General features: G+C 56.3%; 1 protein-coding gene across 8 annotated transcripts in view; it reads left to right on the forward strand.

Annotated features, from left to right (window-relative positions):
- Positions 1–18,347, forward strand: part of MPRIP (myosin phosphatase Rho interacting protein) — a 173,686-nt gene that overhangs the window by 96,859 nt on the left and 58,480 nt on the right. For 7 of the 8 annotated variants that reach the window (XM_070394052.1, XM_070394049.1, XM_070394050.1 and 4 more), the window contains exons 5-8: positions 5,689–5,773; positions 11,633–11,843; positions 12,963–13,122; positions 17,700–17,841. In XM_070394052.1, coding sequence (XP_070250153.1) covers positions 5,689–5,773; positions 11,633–11,843; positions 12,963–13,122; positions 17,700–17,841 — 598 coding nt within the window. Of the gene's footprint in view, positions 1–5,688; positions 5,774–11,632; positions 11,844–12,962; positions 13,477–17,699; positions 17,842–18,347 lie in introns of all 8 variants that reach the window. The other variant, XM_070394047.1, reaches the window with a different exon arrangement.

Genomic DNA, 18,347 nt, shown 5'->3' on the forward strand with positions numbered 1-18,347 from the left:
TGGCATAAATGAGCAGCATTGCCATCATTTCTTCCCTAAGTGTGTCCGCTCCTCTGAGCCCCTTTCTCCATTCACAGCGCTATGTGCCCACTTCACCCCCCATTGCCTTTGCTTCATCCCGTGTCCACACATTCACCAAGGCTACCCGCCTCAGTCCTGCTGATTCGAGGCCTTCTTCTGCTGGTGCTGCCCTGGTTCTGGGGCTGCCAAATCTTCCAAAGCCTCTCACTGGCCTCCTCTGTTCTCACACCCTACCTTCTGCCACTCCACCACAAGGGCTCAGTCCCCAAAGCACTGTCACTTTCCTCTCTCCTACCTGAAACCCCATCACCTGGAGGTCAAGTCCAAGTTCTTGGGCTACCTGGGGCTCCTTCCCAGCCTTCCAGCCTCACTCCCACCACTCTGAGCCTGAGTGCTGGTTGCTGTACATTTCTCAGCTGTCCCCACCTCTGTGCCTTCACTCTGGCCCTCCCTTAGTCTGAAACAACCCCTGGACTTCAGGCCTGCGTGTTCCCTCTGCCAGGAAGCCCTCCCCGAGGAGGTGCTGGGCTCCCTCTGCTGGCCCTTACAGAAGATGGAGATGGTCTGTGTGACGTCTGGCTTCCTCAGCCAATGGCGGGCTCTTAACAGTGGAGGCTCTGTCTCACTCCTCGCGCCCACACAGGTCTCCAGGGCCGCTGTGTGCCCTGGCTTCTCTATCCAAGTGGAAGGAACAGAAAGTCTCTGGGTCGCGCAGAGGCTTAGGGGAAACCCTAGGAGGGGAAGGTGGGCCCAGGTTTTCAGGTAGCCGACAGCCAAGAAGGGCTGAGCTCCTGCTCCTGAACCCATGCAGTATCTGCCTTCCAGGAGCCCCTGCTGATGGGGCATCTGCTATCCGCTCTGTAAGGCCCAGCCGCACGTAGTGCATGCACAGCGAGCACACGTGGCCGGAGCTCAGGCCCTGGGTCTTGGAGAATCCCACTCATCCTTTAAGGTAAAGAAGGAAGCCGATGAGGCTGAGAAGGCTTTTGGAGGAGTAAATCTGGGGTTTAGGGGGACCAGGCTGATTACTGCAAAGTAGCAGGGATTAGAAAATGAAGCCCTCTGGTTTCAACCACTGAACGATTTCTGTGAGCAGGGTCTGTGGGCTTCAGTACCTCAGCTATAGCCCTGGCCAAGGCTGCTGCTTGAGGAAACAAGAGCCAGGTTCAGATCTACATGTGGTAGGCGGGGAGCAGAAGGGCCAGGTGGCCCTCTGCTAGGGGTGCCAGCTCACCCCAAATCCTCCTCCCCTGGAGAGAGGCAGGTTTGTGTTTCTAACCCCTGGGGCAAACAGGAGGACACTTTTGACTCTGCGGCTTCCTGATCTTAACCCTACAGCCATTCGATTTAAGGGTGTAAAGGGCTTTTACAGAGTCTTGTTACAGTTGGGAGACTGAGGCTCTGGGAATAAGGGAACCTAAGGGCACCTTCCAGGTATGAGTGACAGTATGGGGTAGTTTGCACTTCCTGGTTCACACTTGCTATCTTGGTCTTGTCTGGCAAGCACACCTGAGCCAGGGTTCCACTGCCCAACTGGATTCCTTGGGAGATCTAGCCCCTCCCCTTGGGAGCTGGGTTCCAGAGACGGGTCTGGGTGACAGGCAGGATAAGAAAGGGGCCTGTCAGGTCTCCAGGTTAGGCTGGGGAGTGTGATTTGGGGAGCAGGTCAGTGAGGTAGTGGTGTGCCACCTGGCATTGGGGTGATGACGGTGTTTGGCATTTGATCGTGTCTCTGGCAGGCAGCCTATGTCCTGCTGTCAGACACTTGGCATAGGTCAGGGGTCCTTGGCTCTGCCCTGAGTCACCCTCTTGTGGTCACTTCTGTCTGTGTATACGGGGCCTGCCATTTCCATGCAGCTTGGGTAGCCAAGGTGAATTGGGTGCCCAGACCCAACTCTAATATGGTCGGGGGAACGCCCCATACCAGCAAACACCTCTACTGGGGATAGATAGCATCAGATCCCACAGGGTGAGGGTTCAGTCCCACAAGACTGCTCCCCACCCACCACACTCCTACGACTGGCTATGCATGGAGGGTCCCACGACCCCTCCTTGTTCAGTTCATTTGCTAGAATGGCTCACGAATTCAGAAAAAATGGTGGACTCACTAAATTATACTTATTACCAAGGGTAGTAAAGGATCCACGCCCACAGCCCGATGAAGAGATGTGTAGGGCGAGGTCTCAAAGGACCCGCATGGCAGCATGGAACACGTTCTGGCTCCCAGCTGGCAAGCTCTCTGAACCCTGTCCTTTTGAGTTTATGAAGACTATTACACAGACCTGTTCTAGTTATTGATTCAACCTCCAGCCCCTCCCCCCTCCGTAAAGGTGGGGGTGTGAGACTGAAAGTGCCAACTCGCTAATCATGTGGCTGGTTCTGACAACCAGACCCATCCATAGGCGTTGCCCAAAGTCGCCCCACTAACATAACACAAGACACCTTTATGGCCCTTTCACTTAGGATATCCCATAGGTTTTGAGAGTGGTGAGCTAGGCATTGTGGACATAAACTAAATACACATGAGAAATCTATTTTCATCATCTGAGTGACCAAATATATATTTGTTATAAATCACAATGATGCACAAGGTCATTATCGGGGCCACGGCACCAGGCGTGTATGCCCTCAGGGTCCCCAGTGTAGCCATTTGTACACCATAAGCATCTATAGATGCAAGCAGTGGACCTTTTTCAATTAAATTCAAAATATCGTGGCAGTTAACTGGGTAGTCTGGTCAGTCCTAAGGGCAGGGGGCTTGGGAGGTGGCTCAGTGGCATATCCAGGGCCAAAATAACTCGTGACTGCTTTGCCCCTTCTGGTCCTAAGCCTTGACCTCTCCTTCTTGTCCAATGGGCAGGGCTCTCTCCAAGGGAGCCTGCCCCAGCCCCTGCAGGCCCTCGTAACTCTGGGCAGCATCTTCATCTTTCCCACCCTCTGGGACACTCAGGCCTCCTTTAGAGTCAGGTGGGCGTGTGCCTGGAGATGGACTTTGGCACCCATCTTCTCTCCCTTCTCTGCCTCTCTCCTTCCAGAGGGACCCTCTTCCCTTGGTTTCCTCTCTGGCCTCCTGGGTCTTGCAACCTGTCAGGGCTCCTCTGCTGGGTAACGTCATCTATGGGCTCAGGGCCCTACAATTGGTCTAAGTCAGGGGTGGGCAAACTTTTTGACTCGAGGGCCACAATGGGTTCTTAAACTGGACCGGAGGGCCGGAACAAAAGCATGGATGGAGTGTTTGTGTGAACTAATATAAATTCAAAGTAAACATCATTACATAAAAGGGTACGGTCTTTTTTTTTTTTTTTTTTTTTTAGTTTTATTCATTTCAAACGGGCCGGATCTGGCCCGCGGGCCGTAGTTTGCCCACGGCTGGTCTAAGTGCTTGGGTCCCTAAAGAGGTGCAGACACTTGCTTCTGGCTGGTGAGAGGAGCCGATGGCCCTTCAGCTTCTTTCCTGGTCTCCTCTGAGATGGGGCCTCCTGGACACCTGAGGCAGCCAGGTCTTGCCTGGACTGGATGGAGGGTAGCCGTTCTTTCCCAGCTTCCTCATGCTGGGCGGGGACCTCCAGGGTGTTTGAGGCACCGTTTCACACAGCTCTCTTAGAGGTGGGATTTATTTAGGTGGGCATAGGCAAGGTGGGGGCAGAGGTAGGGTTAGGGTTAGGGATCCAGTTCCTCTGTGCCCTCCAGCAGTGTCAGGACTTTCTCTTCTCACCTATCTCTGCCTTCGAAGTTGGGGACCACCTATGTCCCTGGTGCCCACATCCACCACTAATCCCATGTCCACATTCCCCCGTCATCTCTCTTCCCTGGATATATTTTAACATTCATAACCTATCTGGATAATGTTGGACACATTAGCCTACTGGGCTTCCCTGAGAAATCTGAGTGCAAAGAACATATCTCATCATTTGTTTCAGGGCCAGGCATCTATTAACCTCTAGTCACAGCACCACCAACCAGGGACTGAGGTGCCTGGTGGCCCTGGCCACCCTCACTTCGTGCTCACCTGAGTCTCTGCCTCACTCAGGTTGGCAGGAGCTGCAGGCGCTCTGTTTAGTCAGCAGTGCAACCATAGTGCCCACCTCTCCTCTTCCCTCAAGGCCCTGTCCTGCAAGACTCACATTTGCCCAGTTCCATGGTGTTGCCAGTTGACAGCAGCTGGGCCAGCGTGCAGGGGCTCAGGGCACCCCAAAGGGCCTGCACCTCCCTGCCGTGTTCCCTGCACTCCAGTCGACGTTTCTGAGCAGCCTCTCCTCCCTCCTAGGTTCAGCTAGGAGAGGGCCTTAGAGTGCCCCAAAGAGCTTTCAGCCCCCGGGCAGCCTAGAAACCCCACAAGCATGTTAGCTGCTCAGGCTCCCCAGGTGAGGCCCTTTGAGTCTGCCCTTCTGCTGGCTTTGCAGATGCAGCCATGGCCTCCTTTCTTGCTTTGGAGCTCACAGAAAAGTGACCTGCAGGGCCTGTGCTTCAGGCTCGAGGGCACAGGCAAGTGTGGATTCTCTCAACAAATCAAATATTGCCTGCTCTGGGCTGAGTTGGGGTGAGGGGAATCCCTCAGCTCAGATGCTGGGATTCCTCACACCCAAGCCCAAGCCCACTCTCCTGGCAGCAGCACACCTCCCAGAAGGCCACTGACTTGACTAGCCTCCCCGCACCCCAAATTAAAGAAGTGCCTCCGAGTGCTGAGACACCAGCCCTTCCCCCGGCCCCAGGCTTGGGGTGCTGGTCGTCACAGCAGCCTCCAGCCAGGTGCTGCCAGTGCAGACTTAACACGGACCCTAGTGTTCTGGGAGGAAGTGGACCAGTTTCCTCTGGTGCCATCTCCACTAGTTCTCCTCTTGACCTCCGCTCCTCCTGTCCCCCTTCCTCCAACCCTCCCAAATGTTGCAAAGCTCCAATAAGGCAAGTCTTGGTCATATCGTGGCCTAATCTAGGCCCTGGTTTCAAAGATAATGGCTGAAGCTTAGAGGGCTGGGAGCCATGCAAGGTTATGGCTAGAGGGTAGCAGATCCAGATCTAAGCCCTCTGCTCTTCCTACTCTCCCCTGCTACCTTTCTTGATGCTGATCCAGCGTGGACTTTTTAGCATGGGGATCTTGCTGTGGGTCCCTGGGTGGCCCTGCCAGGGTTCCCAAAGCCAAGGGGTCCAGCGCCCTCACTGTATAGGTGGGGCCAGAAGTGAGTGAATGGTCTGGGAGGTCAGTGGCCTGATGTGGTTGCAAGACTCCTTGTTTCCCGCTTTGAGAACCGTGAGTGGCCCCCAGTCATAACAAATATGGGCGCTAACCAAATCCATTCTAGAGGGTAGTTATAGAGCCAAGGCTAAGCACTGAAGGGAGGGCACTGATGGAAACAGTGACGTGCCCTGCACTCTGAGGCCAGTGGTCCGCCTGCCGCTCTGCCACGGTGGCACTCACGTCCTCCCTGGGCCACCTGCACTGTGGCCGTTGCAGGGTCAGCACCCGAGCCTGGTCTGCACAGTCTGTGCTTGTCCTGGGCTGCGCTGCTGGCACTCTCTGCCCCGGCAATGGCAGGCTCTGACCCTGTTCAGGTGCTCGGAGGCCTGGCCACTGAGTGAAGCATGAGACCTGCTTGGACCACTCAACAAGGCAGGGTCCTAATCTCCGAGAACAGGGATCTGACCTGCTCTGTTCTCTTTTCTCCCCAGATGGCTAGAGATGCTCATGGTCTATCCCAGGACCAACAAACAGAACCAGAAGAAAAAGCGGAAAGTGGAGCCTCCCACGCCACAGGTAGGCAGTGGGTTTGCCAGGTGGCGTCTCCCCGGTGGAGCTGGGGAGCAGGAAGAGCACCTGGAAAGTGAGAGGGCTTCGGAGCCCAGCCTAAAACTGGAGGTGGAGGAAGGAGTCAGGTCAGGGCTGAGGCAGTCATCAGCCCAGTCTGTCTCCCTCCTTCCTTCTGATGACTTGGGGCTCCTCTCTGAGCCACAGGCAGGACCCACTACAGGGACAGGGCGGCCTGCTTGTGTGTTGTGTGGTCAGGGCTTCCCCAGGAGTTTCCAGCCAGGAGGCAGGTGCTGAGGAGCAGCAGCACAGCATGTCCCTTTTCCTGGCTGTCCTGCCGGCTGCTGGGAACAGAGAGCATGCTCGGAGCGGCTGCTTGCCGCAAAACATTCCTCAGGGCCTCAGCTCAGTTCCACTTTCCACATAGAGAGGAGCCTGAAGACATCAGGCTGGGAACGGGGGCTGGGCAAGGAGGTCCTGGAGTGTCTTGGCCAAGTGAGGGGCCCTCAGGGGACCTTACTCCTGCTCTGGGCTTTGACCATAAATGGAAAAAACTGATGCTAGCCTTGATTTGAGTGCCCCTGCCCCACTCCCATGTGACCAGAGTGGGAGGGGCTGGGGTGTCTCACCAGTTCCAGTCCTTCCGCAGATGTCACTGCCCTCCTTCTCCCCTCCCATCCACGGGGGCCCCAGGCCATGCTCCACACTCCTTAGGCCCTGCTGCAGCACATTCATCTTCCTGAGCCTCTGTGAATGGATTTGCACATGGGACTGTTGAAATCTAGTTAGACTGTTAGTGTGACCATGAAAGGAAGTACTGGGCCCATTTTAGGTGTTCGGTAAATGTTCTTCTTTTCCTCTCTGCTCCAAACGTGACCATTACCAAGTGCTCTTGCCTTGCCTGATCGAGCCTTACAGTGACCCTAAGTGTGGGCAGGATGGAGAATGGGATCCCTTGGCATCTAGCAAGGCTCAGAGCCTGGCAGAGAGCCAGTCCATGGCAGAACCAGGCTACCCCTGAGGTTAGTAGTCCTCACTGTCTGCTCTCTGCTTCACCGAGTGACAGAAGTGGGCCTGGGCAGGACCAGGAGGTGTGTGCTGGCCTGGGTCCCTTTCTCCTCCATAATCCCCACACCTTGTGGGTTCCCCTGAACACGCATGACCTGGCTTCCTGCTGATGGAGTGCGCCGGGGCCTGCCCTCCATTCATCCTCCCCAAGGAGTCCCAGGCCAGCATCCCCTGGAAGTAATGTTGCTGGGGAAAAATTGGCAAGATGCCATCAGTCATTCCTGGACTGAAAGTGGAGCTTCCTGCTGGGGAGTAGCAGGTATACACTCAAATCCCCCAACGCTGCCGGGTTTGAGAGAAACAATCCCAGGCAGAATAAGTGTCTAGGCTCTGCAGCATTCCCAAGGTAAGCCGCCACCTCCAAATAAGGCACTTACGTGTGCAGAAGACACTAAGCCCAGCCCTGGGAATTCAGTTGTGTTCTTGTTCCCTAGCTGTTTCTCGCCCCTCCCCCAATGTTATCTCCACCCCAAATACTGCCAAGCTTCACCTTTTCAGTTGGTAGCAGGAGCCATGTGATCAGAGCTTGGGGAAGTGACCCAGTTTCCTGAGGATCTCTTAGAGCCTGGGGCTCCTGGGGTCCAGTCTTCTCACTCAGCCCCTCTTGAGCCCTGGCAGAAGCCAACTGGGATGATTTCTTCCTTCTGCCGCTTGCTTTCCAGAGCATCACTTTTGAGGCCACTGGTTTCTGGAAGCTGTGAACATTCATCAGGGCCAGGCCCTGGAGGCAGTTCCATGGGGGATGGGGGACCTCTCCAGAGGAGAGTTGGGGGATCTCTGGGCAGGTTTTTCCTCCACAGCCTGATGCTGAAGGTATTCTAGGGACCCAGATGGGACTGTGGGGAAAGCCTAAGCCATTAGGGCCTCAGAGAGACAAGGACCAAGGGGCCTGGCCTCTCTCTATGGCCCAGGATAGTTTCAGGTCAGACCAGCTCGGAGCTGGAAACATTGCTCCGCTGCACCCTGCCCTCTGGCTACTGAGGCAGGAGCCCAGGGCTCCCCTCAAGAAGAGGGTCTCAGGCAATTGGGAGTTGGGGCCATGGAATGTAGGCACCGAGGGGTTAGCTGAGAACATCAGAGGGAGAGAGAGGGAGAGGCCCAAGCCGGGCCCTGAGGGATGATGAGGATTAGGCTGCAAGAAGGGCACACACCTCTTGGCCAGGGCCCAGGGCAAGAGGAGGAACAGGCTTGCCCTGACCAGAGCCTTCGAAGCCTGGGGCCTAATAGGCATGGGCTCCCAGGAACTGCTTCTTACTCGGGCCCTGTTCACTCCAAGAGGAATTCTCATGGTGCTGAGACACCTGGAGAAGGGACAGTAATCTACTCTGGGTATGACAGGGCAGGAAGGATGGAGATTTTACTGCCCTCACCCCAAGTCCCAGAGTTGTGAGGCCAAGGGACACGTCTCCCAGCCAGGTGTGCGGGGCTCGATTTGTCAAGTGGAGCTTTGGGAGGCTGGTCCTTCACCTCCCCAGCCCCCAGGCTCTTGGTCCTTGCTCCTGCCATCAGAGACCATATGGAATGTTCCAAAAGGAATGGCCCTCTTGGTCTAGCCCTCCAGCCCATCCAGGGCCACATGTGTGCTGTGAGTTGCCACCTCTGCTTCTTAGGCATCTTGTTTTCTTCTTGGGAGCCTGCTCCTATGCCCTGCCCCAGCCAGGGCCCTTCCTCCCACTCACTCTCCGTGCCCAGGAAGCGGAGAGGAAGGCTTTCTATGAAACCGCCTCCAAAGAGGGGTCTGCCCAGCCGTGCGGAGACAGAGGCCCTGGCTGGACCCACCTTCCTCCCTGCTAGGGGACCCTCTAAGCAGCCAGGTACACAGCACAGACTGTCCTAGTGCTGACGTCCTGAGCACACAGCTGTCCAGCCACACAGGGACCAGAACCTGGAAAATTAGTGCTTCCACTCCTGCCTCTTGTCCTGGCAGCCAGGCTCTGGGTCAGTGTGAGCCCAGTGCCCTCTGCCACAACGGTGACAGTGTGGGGAGCAGAGATTGGTGCCATGCAGCCCTGGCCTAGCTTGTGCACGGTCTCAACTCTCTGAAGAAGAAAAGCGACTTCACCTGGAATCCGGGCTTCCCCACCGTCCACCCTTTCTTGGAAGCCAGCGTGGCTTTGTGCCTGCTGCACCTGCCCCCTGTCCCTGCTCACTCGGCACAGAGGCAGGAGAAAGCACTGCTGCCAAAGGAGGGAGAGAGTTCCGTGTGGGCCTTGGCCACTGCCAGGGCCCTGTGCTCCCGGAGAGCCCCCAGAAGCGAGAGCTTGGGCAGGGAGTGCAGCTGCCACCTACGCTGCGCAAGTTGGGAGGCCCAGACCAGGAGACAGGTCTGTAGCTGCTTAGTGCTGGGAAATGCATGTTCCCCGAGTTCCCGGACAGGGCCCTTCATATCTCAGGCCTGGAATTTTCTCTGTCTTAGGGATTCCTGCCACTCCACCCCCTCCCCAGTGCTAGGGTCACGGCCCCAAGCATCAAAGGGCTGCCTGTGTGTCACAGGCACTTCACCCACAGGATGGGGCCGAGGGCACTGGCAGTCAGGGCCACTTCCCTCGTGAGCACTGTCACCTGTTCCTTACCCTTGGGCCCTTTTTGACAATCTCTGCCTGCCCTGGTCTAGCACCCGCTCCATAGAGGGGAGCGATTCACCAAGGAGGGCCCTCCCCTCACCGCACCCAGCTCTGCGGGAGGAATCTAGCTCCACCGAGCCCGTCAGCGCTGGTGCAGCCCTGGCCTGCGGCCCTTCAGCAGGAGGCCCTGGGTGGTGGCGAGGGGACTCAGAGTGGCATCTCCTTTAGAGAAGCTGGGCTGCGGGGCATGAAGCGAGGGCTGGGTGCTGGCTGAGGGGACAGGGAGCCCTGGAGTCGGGTCTCCTTAGGTCAGTGGAGCCTCAGGAACTGTCAGAAACCATCCCTCCTTCCTTCTTTTGAAGGAGTCAGTCTTTGGCATCTCCAGCCCAGGAATTGGGTCTGCTGGTAGTTCTGACTCAATGGGAGGTCATGTGCATCCTGGGTCTGCGGGGAAAGCCATCCTGGCTTGATCCTTCCCGTGAGGATGGTGCCTAGGCTTCTCAGTGGGGCCTCCAGGATACCCAGCCAAGGCACCGCCCCTAATCCTGGGCCTTTCTCCTGCTCCTAGGGCGCCTGGAACCTCACTTTTCCCTTATTGGCTGAGCAAGCCTCCTCTCCCTCCCCTGTGAGGGGATTAGGGTGGACTGGATGTGGCGGTGCCGAGCCAGAGCCCAGCACGTAGTCGACACAAGTAGCTGTGGATAAATGACCACTGGTGGTTTCCTGTGGCTGCATGTGCACACATCCAGCCCGTGTCAGCCATCTGTAACCCTCACAAGAGCCCCAAGTCAGAGACGGGTTGAAGTAGGTTTTTAAGAATGAGGCTTGGCCACCAGCATGGGAGTCGGAGAGTGGCCATTTGTACTTTATTGCCCATGTTTTGGGGGAAACAGTTAAGATATACCTCACTTTTGATAGGGCCCAAAGCCATCTAACAACCCTTCAGCAGCTGGCCCCCAGGACCATGGGCTGGGAAGGGGGCGTGGCCAGGATGTGAGCTGGCACTGCAGGATGCCACCCTGGTCTCAGCTCCACCCCGGTCTCAGCTCTGGTTTGCAGTGTTGCGTGAAGGTTCTCTGTGTGGTCCCTGTGTCGGCTCCCCCTCCCTTGTCTAGGCTCTGGTTGCGGCCTGGAAGTTCCCTGTGGGCTCTGGAATGGACCCCCTGTGTCTAATGCATCCCATACGCATGCTTCCCCCCTTCCCCCACAGCAGCACCACTCCCAACGTGGGAGCGATGGGATGAGACTGTTCCCATCTGGGCTCTAGGTTCCCATCAAACTTGTACGGTGGGCTGGGCTGGGCAGGAGGTTGTGAGCAGGTTTATGTTTGCATCTAATGACTTCTTCCTTTAAACCAGTGGTTCTCAACCTTCCTAATGCCACGACCCTTTAATACAGTTCCTCATGTTGTGGTGACCCCCAACCATAAAATTATTTTCGTTGCTACTTCATAACTGTAATTTTGCTACTGTTATGAATCATCATGTAAATATCTAATATGCAGGATGTATTTTCATTGTTACAAATGGAACATAATTAAAGCATAGTGATTAATCACAAAAACAATATGTAATTATTATATGTGTTTTCCGATGGTCTTAGGCGACCCCTGTGAAAGGGTTGTTCGACCCCCAAAGGGATCGCGACCCACAGGTTGAGAACCGCTGCTTTAAACGGTATCCCAGGTTCATTTTAGCGTCCTAGGATCAAAAAGAAGAGGTAGGTGAGGCGAAGAGCGGGCCCTGGTGTGGCTGCTGTGTCAACACATGCTTTTCATTCACCAGCGGGCCCATCTCAGCGGTGTGTTCTTTCCTCACCTCGCCTCAGCTCTCCTCACTCTACCCTGAGCACCTGGAAGTCTGGGAATGACCGCTGAACCAGTCACTTGGGGTCTGGTCCCTGATGCCTGGTCCGCTGCTCTGGGCTGTCTGGTACTGTGGGCAGGGAGAACTTGCATGTGTTTGGCGTTGAGGATATGAGCAGAAACCCTAAGCCTTTGCGCCATGCATTTGCCAACCCTGGCCTGAGGCCCAGGCGGCCGAGCACTTGGGGAGAAAAGGCCATATCGCCATCCAGAAAGAGCTTCTCCCCTGACCAAGACACCTTTCTTTTGTGAGCCTTGCCTTTTGGGAATTCTGGGCCTCTGACATTGTGTCGTTGGTCGTGGTGTCCCCTTAGCCAGACAGCCAGGCCCCCAGGCCCTCTGCACTAGCTCGGCTGTGTGCTCTCTCCCCAGGAGCCAGGGCCAGCCAAGATGGCTGTCACCAGCAGCAGCAGCATCCCCAGCGCCGAGAAAGTCCCTACCACCAAGTCTACACTCTGGCAGGAAGAAATGAGGGCCAAGGACCAGCCAGAGGAGAGCAGCCTGAGTCCAGCTCAGAGTCCCAGCCAGAGCCAGCCTCCTGCTACCAGCGCCCTGAGGGAACCTGGGCTGGAGGGTGAAGATGGTAAGTGGCGGCCAGGTTGGCGCAAGTGCCCGCCTGTCCTGGTGCCCTCCTCACAGTGCTGGAAGGCCTCTGTACAGCGCTGGCCCTGCTCAGTTCAGCCGCGAGTCCCACCTTCAGGGTCTCTCACCTCCTATGTTCATCAGCCCTGGCAGGGCCTGACCTGGTGTGGGACTGGGAGCCCTGGGCTCCAGCCTTGCCTTTGCCCATCCTGCTCGGGAGGCCTGTCTGTAAAGGAGGATAGCACGTGCTGCGTTAGCTCCGGGTGGGTGTTGTGAGAGTCAAAATGCTCTGTCAGGAGGTCTGTATGTGAGGAGGCCTATTTCCTGCCCCTTGTGCTGCTTTGTCTTCATGGCAAATTAACCCCAGAAGTCCACTGTGTCCCTGAGAGCAGCAGCAGTAAGGGCTGTCTTCTCCTCCTCACCATCCCCGTGCTGCCAGGACCCGGGGAAGCAGGGGAGAGGGTGCTGGGGAAGAAGCCGTTGGCCTCCCATGCTTTCTCCACTTAGCACTTGGCCTGAGCAAAGCAAGGCAGTGGTCTCTGCCTCCTTGTGCAAGCCCTGGACGGCTCTGGAGGACGCAGGCTGGCTCTTCCTATTTGTGCTTGTCCTGATCAGTAAAGACAAGTGGGCAGTTGGGACTGACCCAGATCTGAGCAGAAGTTGCCTCCATTCTCATTTGGTAGCACACACCCAGTCTGTCTAAATTCCTTCACTCCTCTGGTTTCTCTACAAGCCTTTTGCCCCTTCCCTCCCCAAATATACTAGTATGCGAAAAGACGAAATGGCTAGTTGGTTCCTCCTTAATATTTGCTAAGAAATCCTTGTTGATGGGACATCTTTGGGGGGCCGGGGGCAAGGGGAGGGTCCTGCTCTTCCAGTCAAGCTCCCAGGCTGGAGGGGAGAGCCTCCCTGGCCGTCTGCCACGAGGCAGCCAGGCAGGGGGAGGACGAGGCACAGCGGGAAGGAGCTGTATCCCCACCGCCTCCTTGGGGAGCCACATGGGCCTTGGGAGGCGAAAGCAGAGAGGCCCCTGTTTGGACCTGTGTGGGCTTGGAGAAAACATCCTCAGGAACCCAGCGTGGCAGCAGGCTGAGTGTGTCTCCTACCCCCTCGCTTCCAGAGGAGAGCGCCATGAGCAGCGACCGCATGGACTGTGGCCGCAAAGTCCGGGTGGAGAGTGGCTACTTCTCCCTGGAGAAGACCAAGCAGGACTTGAAGGCCGAGGAGCATCCACTGCCCCAGCCGGTCTCCCCTCCCAGCCCCAGCACCCCCAACAACAGGTACAGTGGCCCTGGACCGCCCTCCCAGGAGCTTGGTCATCCCTTTCCTTCTCCAGGTTCTCAACCCTTGCGTCGAATGGTCTGCAGCAGCTCCCTCGGCTCTCTGGATGTGGCCAGCCAGCCTCCCGCTCATGTGGACTCCAGCAGCCCGGGGGGGCGGGGAGCAGAGAGACTGGGGTGCACCTTTGCCTTTAAAGCCAGCAGGCAGTATGCCGCCCTGGCCGACGTCCCTAAGGCCATCAGGATCAGCCACCGAGAAGCCTTCCAGGTGGAGAGAAGGCGGTTGGAGCGTAGGACTCGGGCCCGGAGCCCTGGCAGGGAAGAGGTGGCCCGTCTGTTTGGCTACGAGCGGAGGTAAGGAGGGAATTGGAGGGCTGAATGCATGTGCACACAGAGGCACACAGACCCCCTCCCCCCCCCACACACACAGACCCATGTCTCTCCTGCACACTCACATTTTCTCTTACACACGTCCTCAACACCTAGTCTCACACTCACATATTCTTACGCACTCATGCAGTCTTCTCACACAGTTTCTTTCACATGTCCTCTCCCTCCCTGCCTCCCCTCCACATACACACCCCTGTTTCCTGAGCACACTCAGAGCATGTGGGGAGCCTTTCCCTCCTGACCCTGCGCTCTGGTTCCAGAACTCAGCTCCTGGGGGTTAGAATGTAGGATCTCTGGGTACCCAGAGGCTGAGGCCAGGAGCCAGCTGCTCCCCATGAGTGCTGCTTAGCCTGGGACCTTGAGGCCTCTGGGAAGGTCCTCAGCTGCCAGGCCTTGTGTGGCTGGATCTTTTCTTTCCTGGCCCAATTCTGATCTCTAAAGAGACAGTGGAGGCAGGAAGACCACAGAGGTGCAGGTGGTAGCAGGAACTCTCCTTGCCGTTCCCAGGTGCAGGTGTGGAGGAAGGGCAGGGAAGGGGGCCATGCCCAGGGGGTGGGGTGGCAGCATAGTTCTTCCCTGCAGCACTTGCTTGATGCCATCTCTGAGGCCACACCCCTATCTGCACCAGCGCGCCCGAGTGCCCCTCCCATATAAGAGCTTCCACTTACGTCTGTAAGGAGGAGCCTCTGCCTCTCTGTTTGCCCAACAACAGGGTTCTCACCCAGTTCACTGTTAGGATGCTGGTGCTCACGGACCCTCTAAACCAGTGGTTCCCAAACTTATTTGGCCTACCGCCCCCTTTCCAGAAAAAATATTACTCAGCACCCCCTGGAAATTAATTTTTTTTAAATTTTAATAGCAATTAAACAAAGATATATGTATTAATGTTTCTACCTTTTTCGTAAAATATAGTAAAGAAAGGTGTAAATTAGAAACATTGAAGTTTGAAATTATGAAACTATTTATTGAACTCAGAATAGAAAGGTAATACAAAAAAAGTTAAAACAAATGCACCTGTGGCCATCACCGCCCCCCTGGATCGCTGCAGCGCCCACCACTTTGGGAATCACTGCTCTAAACCATTTGAAAGTCTGAAAAAAATGTTTCCCAGTGAAAAAAACCCATAGTTTTTAATTAGGTTCCCAAAGAAGTTCACTTTCCAGAAAAGTTCCAGAAGTGTTTACAGTGTCCTCACTGTCCCACCAAAGCCTAAGTAAGGCTCAGAGTTGAAGCCTGCTGTGGGGACAGGCCAGGGTGGCAGTGGGCTCCCCTAAGAGGCTGGACCGGAATAGGGTGCCTTTCTCTTGTGCTCCCTTCTCTTTTTCACACCGCTGCACTCTCCACATGCACCAGAGAGAAAGGACCTGTGCACCTGTGGGTTAACCCCCAGAATAAAGAAAAGACACCCAGAGTGGTTGGTCTTGAAAGAGAAGAAAACAGAATATTCCTAATTCCAAGAGACAGTTGGCTGGCTTCCTGTTTCATTAGTAACCCCATGAGGTGCCTGGCCAGCATCCCAGTATGTAGATGGAGAGAGAGGGGCTCAGAAGCAGGTGACTCCCCTGGGAACAGCTGGAGCAGTGGACCACACCCACTGGAACCTGAGCTGGGAAGGCCCTGCTCCCATGGCATGCCTGGGGCTGTCCTTTGAGCAGTTAAGGAAATACATAACTGAAGGGACTTGTCAGGGGTTTAGGAGGCCAACCGCCAGGGTGGGAGTGGCTCCGCGCTGACCTGTGGGCAGGCTGCGAGTTGGGAAGGCGCTCGTGGGGCAGCCACGCCCTGGTTCAGTGGCAGACCAGAGAATTAACATTCAGCTCACCTGCTTGGCTTTGAACTCATTCTGATCTAGAGGCCTGGGGTTGACAGCATCTCTGGGGCTTTGCTTTTTGCATGCTCTTTGCTACTGTGGGTTTTTACCTGGTGTTGGCACCCCTGGGACCCAACCGGCTCTGCACCCTAACACTGTAACGTCACTTTCTTACTGGCCCTGATGGCATCTGACTGGCTGCTGTCACTTCCCCAGACCTGCTCTCTGGTCCTGAGTGGCTGGCCTGTGCTTGGTTGATTCCTGTCCCTGGTAGAGTGAGTAGCACCCCACGTTGGCAGTGTCAGCCACAGCTACCCAGAGGGCACTGAGCCAGGCCTGCCAGAGGCCAGGTTGGGGGGTGATGATTCGGTTTCCTGAAAAGTTATGGCCCTGAAGCAGTCCTCTGGGCTGATCAGCTCTGCTCTTCAGACTTGCTCCCAAGCCTTTAAAACATTTCTTGGATAGTGAGGTGCTGCTGAGCGAGCGTGGTGCTTGCTGAACTGTTGGTGACTCACACAGGGCCAGCTCCAGTTGGTCCTGCACCCTGGGCTGAGAGCCCAGAGAGGTTGACAGAGGTGCAGCGCCCCCTTCCTGTGCTGTCAGCCAGCACAGGGCGGAGTTGTCACATAGGCAGCACTTCAAGGGACCCAAGTTAAAAACTTCCCAGTGTGCAAAGTAAACATGGCCGACTTCAGAGCCTGTCCATGTGGAGAGGCTGCAGACAGGGCCTCTGTCCTGTCTCTCATGGACTCCTCCTCCTGCGGTCCTGGCGGGTCTGCAGCAGGCAGTCACATGACTCGGCCCAGCGCTGCGCCTGGGGCCTCCCTGGGGCCTCCCTGGGGCTTCCTGGGCCTTGGCCTCAGTGGGTGCGGCTCTCCTTCAGCAAGTGGTGGCACTGAGGCCTCGGAGGGGCCTGGAACCTTATCCAACCCCACGGGGTGGTCAGGCATGGGGGAAGCATCACCCCCCCGACCAGGCGAGCCTTTGCAAGAGTTTCCTATGGTCCTGGGAACTCCTGCCTCTGCCATAGCTTCCTATGCTCAGATGCCTGCCCTCTCTCGCTGCTGTCCCTCAGCCTCCTGCACTGCTGGTCCGGCAGGCTGGCCAGGGAGAAGTTTTGTGTCTGGAGGGGACGCCACAGAAGCTCAGTGCACTGGGGCTCCCACTCTAATCGTGGAAGCACAGGGAGGAGCAGAGGATGCAGGTGCCCCAAGTGCTGCTCTTGGTGTTAAGCCTTCCTTGATAAAGAAACCCTAAAATACCATGTTTAATGGAAACCCTCCCTGAAGAAAGCTGGTCGGGTGAGGGCGGGGTCTCAGGTTTGAGGCTGCTTCCTCTCTTTTTCCCTAGAGAGGTGACTGCAGTCTCTGGGCTCAGAGCCCTTTCCTCCCTCCCCTTGGCTCCGCCACTTGTCCAGAATGCACACCCTCCCTAAGAGGCACCTCCGGCACTTGCCTGGGTCCCTGTGGGAGGACAGGCCTCTGGCCCTGTAGCCGCCAGCGTTCATTCCCAGGCCCCTGGTGCGCCCTCCCTGCCACGCCCACGGTGCAAACTCCTCCTGACTCCGGGAGGAAGGTGGTTTGCCCTCCTCAGTGTCACCTCGGGTTTTGTTTCTTTAATTCTTTGACTGATTTTGATTTACCATTATTTGATTTAAAAATCAGCCCTTTCTGTTTATTTATTCTTCAGCCTTATTTTCTTTCAGGTCTTGCCCCTCTCCACCTTCTCCTGCTGTGTCGCTGTGTGACGTTACTCGCCCTTCCTCCGCTGCTTCGCTCCCATCTCAGCTCCGTCTCCAGCCATAGATGGCCTGATGATGCCGCCGGCCCTTTCACATGAAATCAACTTGCTTTGTTTTGTTTTAATTTGTTTTTTGATTCTTTTTACTGTTGGCAGAACAATGTTAATTCATGGGCCTTTTTCTTGCTCAATTTTGGACCTTTGGGGTGGGGGCTGCATTATGATCTGCTAGGCACTCAGGGAGGATGGGCGTCCGTCCCCTCCACGTGGTGACTGCCTTCTGATCATGTCTGCTCAGGAGAGGACGCTGCTGACGGGCTGTGTGGTTGCCGAGTGTGTCATCACAACAGATCATTAGGGACCTCCAGTGTTGGCGGTGTGGGGGTGGGGGAAGCGAGCTGCTGCCCGACCCTGCACAGCTCCACCCTTTGCAGGGGAGAGAGGGAGCTCAGGGAGGGGTGTCAGAGCCAGGTGTACTGTGCACAGCCTACACCTTGCAGAAAGGGAGGCCCAGGGAAGGCTGGGGTGGGCCAGTGTGAGGGGTGCCTGAAGGAGCCTCTCTGCAACTTGAGAACAAACCCACCTTGGTCTGGGGTGACCCTGTCTCCCCCCAGCAGCCTCCTGTCCTCTCTTGCAGGAGGTCTCAGGTCATTGAGAAATTTGAAGCCTTGGACATTGAGAAGGCAGAGCACATGGAGACCAACTTGCCAGCGGGGCATTCGCCATCAAGCGACACACGCCAGGGCCGCAGTGAGAAGAGGGCGTTCCCCAGGAAGCGGGTGAGCTCTGGGTGGGACACAGGCCCACACTCTCTGAGCCACACACACACCCTGACATGCTTCTGCTGGGCTCCCATTCTCCGTTCACAGTCGTTTGCTTGGGTCTCTCGTCTCCTCCAATTAGTGACCTTCTTAAAGAAGAGCCTGCCTTCTGCTCTTCCTATCAGAACTTGTCCATCTCTGCTGGAGGCCGCTCTATGGCCATGAGGTCCCTGGTGGGACCAAGAGCCTCTCTTCCTCTCTGCGGTGGCCCGGCCACGAGGCCGGGCACCTCTTGTCTCTCTTTCAAGTGGCAGCCACAGCCCTCTTTCTCCACTCCACAGGGTGGACTGCTCCCAGTCCTCCTGAGCTGCCCACCGCCTTGTGGCCTTGCCGTGTCTGATCTTCATCTTCCTCCTCAGATTTTCTCTGGGCCCCTGAGGTGACCTGCTGCTCTGCTGGCAGCCATGTAACTTGGGGCTCTTCCTTCTGTGACCCCAAGAAACAGGGGTGGGCGGGACCAGGAC

The sequence above is a fragment of the Myotis yumanensis genome, unplaced genomic scaffold, assembly GCF_028538775.1.
Source record: "Myotis yumanensis isolate MYYU_CA2020_CCGP unplaced genomic scaffold, mMyoYum1.0.hap1 SCAF_16, whole genome shotgun sequence".
In the NCBI taxonomy this organism is placed as follows: Eukaryota; Metazoa; Chordata; class Mammalia; order Chiroptera; family Vespertilionidae; genus Myotis; species Myotis yumanensis.